General features: G+C 38.5%; 1 protein-coding gene and 1 long non-coding RNA gene across 2 annotated transcripts in view; both read right to left on the bottom strand.

The window, feature by feature from the left end:
- Positions 1-6,705, bottom strand: part of LOC106937130 (phosphatidate cytidylyltransferase 1-like) — a gene marked incomplete at its 5' end in the record, with an annotated part of 18,333 nt that extends 11,628 nt beyond the window's left edge. Inside the window, 7 exons of the mRNA XM_015018486.1 lie at positions 88-207; positions 292-444; positions 1,410-1,478; positions 3,050-3,137; positions 3,324-3,406; positions 5,231-5,289; positions 6,540-6,705. Coding sequence (XP_014873972.1) covers positions 88-207; positions 292-444; positions 1,410-1,478; positions 3,050-3,137; positions 3,324-3,406; positions 5,231-5,289; positions 6,540-6,705 — 738 coding nt within the window. The remainder of the gene's footprint in view (positions 1-87; positions 208-291; positions 445-1,409; positions 1,479-3,049; positions 3,138-3,323; positions 3,407-5,230; positions 5,290-6,539) is intronic.
- Positions 4,174-5,224, bottom strand: LOC106937134 (uncharacterized). Its single transcript, XR_001422324.1, has 2 exons — positions 4,442-5,224; positions 4,174-4,347 (listed from the first exon to the last, which is right to left on the bottom strand). It is a non-coding gene; the product is annotated as an uncharacterized LOC106937134 (long non-coding RNA).
- Positions 6,706-7,381: the final 676 nt, after the last annotated feature.

Raw genomic sequence — 7,381 nt, 5'->3', positions numbered from 1 at the left:
GGTAAATCTCAAAAAGGGATTCTCAGAAAAACTAGGAAAAAAAAAAAAAAAAAAAAATCAAGCTTCAGGAGATGAGACGTTCCTTACTTTGATTTTGAACGCTCGCTTGAAGCCGCTAGCAAAGAATCCGCCGAACGGCCCGATGAGGGAGGCGAAGGACGACAGGAAGATGCTGTGGATCTGGAAGGGGTAAAGGTTCACCGTTTTCTGAAATGGAAACAAAAAAACAGGATTTCATGACTTCATTCAGGACGTTCTTGAATAAGAGCGCGGATAAAGAGCGGGTCTCACCCAGCTGAGCGTGTTCTGCAGCGCCGCAGGGAGCGTGTACTCCTGCATGACAAACAGATCAGACGGCTCACATTCCACCGTGAACCTGTTGGTCTCACTGTTGAACTCCACCGGACACACAAAGTACTGGAACTGCGACAGGAGGTAGGCCAGCTGACGGGGAAGAAACAAAGACGTGAGTGATGCGCCGGTTACGGCAAATTTTACTGGATGATAAATTGTCCCAGAAATTATGGCAATAAATGAAAATATTTTCAAGTAGTAAAAACAAAATTGTCGTTAAAAAAAGGACTAGTTGAGCCCAAACCACCAGACTGAAGACAATAAATTATCCAAATTAAATTATTGAGCTTGTTTTAATTTATAATGCGATGAATTGATCTAATGCTTATTGGGGCAGGCCTAGTCAGTGATATGAGAAAACAAAGAGATGTTGCATTAATAACTTTTGGATAAGTTATTTTCTGAGGTTTAATCTCAGTCCTAAACCTAATAATAATGTATTCAGGTTATCTGCAGGTGTAAACAAGTCAAATTTAAGAATTTCTAAGACCTTTTAAAGCCACCTTGAATTAAATTCAGAGACGAAAACACCAAGTATAAGGGATTTTTAGGGTTGCAAAGATTAACGTTGTCTAGGTAACTGGCAATAAATTTCCATTTTATTTGCAATTTGCAAATTTTAAGACTTTTGATTAATATATTTAAGGCCATCTTACCTTTTTCAAAAGACTTAAGGCCTTAATTTTTTTAGATACATTAATTTAAGGCTTTTTAAGGAAGTGTGGAAGTGAATAAGAAGAAAATAAATCTGTCAACAGATAAAACAATAAAGATGTTTTTTAATCTACACAGGCAGCAGGGATAAAAACAGAACACTCTGGTTCATAATCTGATTTAAGTGAGACGGTAGAAGCAATGGGCAGAAGACCTTATTTCATATTCCCATGGTTCTCAAACTGTGTTGCGAGCATCACGGGTTGCTTCTAGAAGTGGTGATGTAGTATTTAATAGCTTCCTGTAAAACCAGATCTTCTTCGTCCTTCTCTGGGTTCTTGGAAACCATTTAGGGGGAAATGCTGAGCGTGTGATGAAGCTGTGAAAACTTAACTACTCACAATGAAGCCAAAGACCACCGTGGAGAAGAATCCCCCGATGAAACCCTCCCACGTCTTCTTGGGCGAGAGCTGCAGGGGGAACGAAGAGAGAAGAAGAAGTGAAAAGCTGTTTCCAGCATCAACAAAGCTGACAATGTTTTTATCCACCATTAATAAACCGCTTGTGATTCGAGAGAAATCGTTTTTTTCACGCGGTACTTTGATCTGACTCAGTGTCAACAAGCAGATAAAATCCCACCAACGCACAGAAACAGACGTCTGTTTCATTTTAGACTATTTAAAATCTCTTTGACGAGTTTCTCATGACGACTCTCTAGCATGTCTTCACTGAAACCAGATTTGGTTTGACTGAACTTTAAAAGGAGAGATGGGATCGAACCTAACCTGAAAAGCAAAGCTTGCCTTTTCAGAAAGTATCTTCTCACTAAAAACCAGAGCAGCATCACTTAGTTTTTCAAATTTGCACACCTGATAGTCCGGCAGACTTGCTCGATTTACCTTTAATGGGCCAGCGCCCCCGATCCATTATCCAGGTCCCTTTGCACTGAATACCATTTTATGATTAATATTACCAACATTACTGCTGTCTTGATGTTCATTGTTCCTTCTGCATTTAAAAACCTCAGAAGACACAACTTCCTTCTTATTGCAAACAAAATGGTGTGGCGTCAGATTTTAGCGCTTGCAGGATTTTTTTGTACCTTTCTAGGTAAACGGTCTAGAGTTTGATTAAAGCACACTAACTGAATTCACCCTGAGTGAATCACAAAACCCAAGGAAAAATGCAGATAAAACCAGAGTATAGACGTTTGGTCACGATGCACAGCTGGAGGAAACCAAATGCATCACATCAGCGTAAACATATTTCAACTGGAAGGCATAATAATTTGACACAGGACTTGAAAACCTTGAAGTTATTGATCACCATGAACTTCCATCAACACCAAGTTTAAGGAAGTACAAGATAAGCAGCTTAGATTCATGATCAGTCAAGAACCGGAGGTAATCAGGTTTTAGTCTTCAGACACCTTCACCTTAAATTCTTAATACCAACCAACGAAGGCAACCAAAGCTCTTTACAGTAAAAGTTACATCACAAGAAAAACAGACCAACAGAATCCAACAAGAAACAAAGAGATAAGAAAAATGAAACTATGCTACATGGTAATAAAACTGTGAAGTAAAAAGTCTTGAGCTTAGACTGGAGCACCACTTGGTTTGACGAGTCAGACGTTAAAACCAACGATTTCCACCTGCAGCTGTCCGTCACAAGCCGAGTTCAGTAAACTACTGAGGTCTTACGCTGGTTTCATGTCATGCTGTTGTGGCTCAGCTAAAGTAGTGAAATACGAGGTCTCCGGTTGGACAGCTGGGCCCAAACGAGGTCAATAACAGGACAGAGGTTTCACACACAGCAAAAGACCTAAAACATGGCTGAGGAAAACTTTTCCATCAATTTTAAGGAACTGATGACATAAATCAAGCTCATATTTCTTGCTGAAAACTTACTTGTGAGTTACTTTTGTTTTATTTCACGTGTACTAAGATATTTGATCAAAAATCAATGTATTGAGTATAAAAGAGATTTCCCATAGAAATCAGCTACAACTTGCATTTAAAAGAAAAAAAGCTTGCTTTACCTTGATAAGAGGAGTTCTCCCAAAGAAGAATCCAAACAGATACGCCATGATGTCGTTGCAGATCACTATGGAAATGGGAACAATGTACCTAGAAAGCAGGAATGTCAGCTATGTGAGCGGCAGTTGAAGTCACAACAAGTTAACATTTATTCCATTTAAATTATTTAACTAATTAAAATCAGTTTCTATTTGGTTACTGCTGCTACAGGACACACAAAAACAGAGCACCACAACACTAGTGATGGCACATCGTGGCTGTCTGTGTCCTGCTTACCAGATCATTCCTTCAAACAGGTTCTGAATGACAAGGTGGGACTGAGTTACCACAATCAACAGGGTCACATGGGTCCAAGCAAACTGGAATGGCAAACACAAAACACAAACACCACAGTTTCACTGGACTGGAATGTCGTTGTGCCTGTTCAGAAGTGAGCTCGTGTCGGAAATAAATGGAGCCCAAACAGGTGAATGACGCCGACGGAGGGAGACGATCAGAAACATCAAAATGAAGCAGGCGACAGACGGACAGAGTTCACACTGGAAATTCAGGAGGGTGCATGCGGAAAAGACCAAAATCAAACTGTAACGCTGCAGCATGATGAATGCAGGACGACACAGGAGCCAGAATTAGTCATATTTTGAAAATAATCAACTGCAGCAACATGATCAGCATGAATGAGTTCTTACTTGGGGTTTTTAAATGGGTGATGTCAGCTTTTCTATTTTCAGAATGGAACGATTATGCAACATTCACAGAGAAACTGAGCGCACAATTTACTTAAAACATGCACTGCAAAAAACACAAAATCTTACCAAGTATTTTTGGTCTAGTACACTTGGAATAAGAGAAAACTAAATTACAAGCAACTTTTCAGCTTGTTTAAAGTTAATAATTACTTAATATTGATGAAAAACTACTAGCTGTATGGGCAGATTATTTTACTAACAAGACATTTTCCCATGTTATAAGTGAAATTATCTGCCAACAGAACTAGAACTTTTTCACCAGTATTAAGGAATATTGACTCAAAACATCTTGCTGAGTCAATACTTGTAAGTTAGTTTTGTCTTATTTCAAGTGTATTTATTTGCACCAGAAACTAGACCAAAAATACTTGTTAATATTTTGTGTTTTTGCAGTGTAATAATTCTGGACTTTAGATCCCTATTATTTTTTGGCAGAAATGATACAGTTCTTTATCTGGTTTCAAGGCACAGTAACCCAGATAGGCTTAAACTTTCCTCTGAAGGACTTTTCTAACGTCAGAACCAGCAGTGTAAGTCGCATTGAAACATAACTAATCTTGGCATTAGTGATTACAAAGCAGAAGTTTGGCATTAGTACCATTTATTGTTATTTTATGACCTTGTGCAGTGATTGTCTGAACACACGATGCATGTTAATCTAACACAGCAGTGGTTGATAAGCTAATTTAACCACCTGCTCCACTGTTCATATGTTGTTGTGTGTGGGTTGCCTTTTTATTATTAATATTTTTATTTTAGCTGAACTGAAACACACCAAATTCTGCAGCACATCTACCTGTTAAGGTTGTCATAAATGACCTAATTCATTCTCTCTCACTAACTTTTATTTTTAATTAAAACTTCTTCTTGACCTGTGAAATGTTATACTGTAGAATTTCGTTATCTAATTAGTTATGTTGGCAAAGCACTGCATCCTTTTTTTCTTCTATATATGAAGTGTACATTTAAGATTTAGTGCATTATGTTGACAACTTGACAGCTAAAGCTAACGGTAGTCATCGTCAGCAAGCAGAATCTGTTTATGTTGCAACATAAATATTTCCTCATAATATTAAGCTTCAGGACCCAAACCCTGCAGAAAATTAACAGACGATGTTTAAAAGCCGGGTGGTGCCAGGAAACCAATTAAATGAAGACCAGTTCTGCCAAGAACAGCATTAGAAGAGCCAAGTATCCAGCTAGTTTTACGCCAGTCCACTGTTAACTGCAGAAATTCAGTGTTTAAGTTGCATTATTGTAGCGTATTCTGCTTTAAAAGCCTTACAGGCCAAAATAACTTCACTAGTGCATAAAATCAGTCCAAATTAAAGTCTTCTCAGTTTGACGTCATGAAAAGCAGAGAACAGACCAAGAGGATGGACAGCAGGTTCAACGCAGTGAAGCAGAGGAGATGGTTACTTTGCTGATACACACCATGTAAAACTGCAGGCGGTAATGTTTCTTCACTAAACTCAGCACAAACATGCAGAAACCTGTGAAAGAGTAAACAACATGCTGTCAGTTTTACTCAGCAGTGTACAGTAGATTAAACAACAGTCTGCTCTGTGCTGTAGAGAGTAGGTGAACCATGCATTTGATTAAACAACTTCATATGTTCACTGACATAATAAAAGTTATAATAATTACACAACGACTAAACCTGCAGTGCACTAAACTGAAATGAGAGCTGCTAATGCTGGTTTATGTATCTTGTCTGATGAGCTTTAATGCAACGCTTTGACTCACTGTCAGGCGCTTTGGAAACTGTCTGATAACCGTAGCACTCCGCAGGATGCTAAGACGAAAGACTCGTTTTATCCTGTCCACTGAAGTATTTTCTTTATAGTGGATGTTTTATTTAAAAAAAATTTGTGTCAACTTTTTACATATCTAACATAAAAACACACCTGAGTGAAGTTGGCCCCCACCTTCTTCAAATCTAACAAAATTGGTGTCAAAAGTTTGTGCTACGTTTGTGTAGCTGCCATTATGTATTATAAATCATAAATAAATATATCCTTCAAACCAGACAAAATTGGTGTTGATCAATTTGTGCAGCAAAAATTTTCATTTGTGCTGCCATAATTTTAAAAATGACCTCTGGAAATAAAGAAGTTTCCAGAGGTCATCATCAATATTTTCAAAGCAAAAGCAGCACATACTTTTTTTCTCGCTATAAAAGCATAACTGAGTTGACTGACACCAAATTTGATTGATTTTGTAAATGTGAGCGTTGGCCTTTGACCTCTGAAATCTTTTTCATTAATATCTTTAAAACAATAGCTGCACAAATAAAAATTTTGCTGCACAAATGTTTGACACCAATTTTGTTAAATCTGAAGAAGATTTGGGGGGCAAATTCACTCAGATCAAAAACACAACGGGGCAACTGATGGAGTGACCCAGCGCCCCTAGGAACAGGCTCAGCTAGTTTACTGGGAAAATCCCTGGAATTAAATTAAATTTAAAGCTTTTTTTAACATTTCTTGCTCATAATTTCAGAGGATGCTGCATGTGAGCTGGTGTAAGATCAATAAACTGTCCAACCAGCAAATGAAAGATCAAAGATAAAAACAGTAAAAGGAGGATATGAATGAGCTCATGTGATTGTAAATCAGTGTTAAAGCTCCAAGGGGATTTGCTGCTTTTTTCTTCAAAAAACCAATGCTGTTTGAGGATGGAATCTGAATCAGAGGGGTCAAAGGTCATGTGTTGTTATTCCAAGATACTGAAGGCGACTCACCTGCGAGGTACAAAGTGAAAGAAATGAAGCGGTGATAGCGAGAAAGGAACTGCAGAGGCTCCTCCCTCCGCACCAAAGCCCCAAAGTAATCCGCGAGCGTTTCACCATAGAAGAAGTAGTTGACACAAATCAGGAAGTACCTGAGGCAGAAAGCATAGGTCTGGTGCTAAGCTATTGTTTGGGTCACTGGGTTGACCTGTTGCACGTTAACTTACAGAGAGAGTGAATGTGTGTGTGTGTGTGTGTGTGTGTGTGTGTGTGTGTGTGTGTGTGTGTGGTGACCTTGGTAGGAAAATAAAAAGTGTTCATTTACTTCCAGCATGGCAGTGATCTTTGCTCTGATCTTTGCATTGTGTGGGTGTGTATGCAAAGTGTCAACAGCAGCAGCAGGGTGGGGATGCCACACACACACGCACGCGCACACACACACACACACACACACACACACACACACACACACCAAAATATGCAAATCTCACAAAGTGTAATTGATACTGTATTAGTTTAGATAGCAAACAGTAGACTGGGAATCATAATGTATTTCCTGTTTAGTACGTCTGCGTGATTTATAAAAGGAAACATTTCCTGCTCTAAATTTGACAGAAGCGTCAAATTTACAGCATGTTTGCGGTGGAGATTTTTATCTCGTAGCTGAAGCTATTTCAGTTCTGATTAGGGAAAGGTTTGGTTGAAAATTATTCTCCACTATTACAGCTCCAGGAAAAGGTTGGACACACTGATCCCACATCAAATTGGAGATTTTAAGAGTATTTTTAACGATGTGGCTTCAAAATAAAACATTTTTCATACCAAATCAGATTTTTCTCACTTCTGTTTGTAAA

The sequence above is a fragment of the Poecilia latipinna genome, unplaced genomic scaffold (genome assembly GCF_001443285.1).
Source record: "Poecilia latipinna isolate Pla-1442-1.1 unplaced genomic scaffold, P_latipinna-1.0 Scaffold2282, whole genome shotgun sequence".
Taxonomy (NCBI): Eukaryota; Metazoa; Chordata; class Actinopteri; order Cyprinodontiformes; family Poeciliidae; genus Poecilia; species Poecilia latipinna.
The sequence above is the reverse complement of the archived record's forward strand: the minus strand, read 5'-3'. Positions and strand labels throughout refer to the sequence as shown.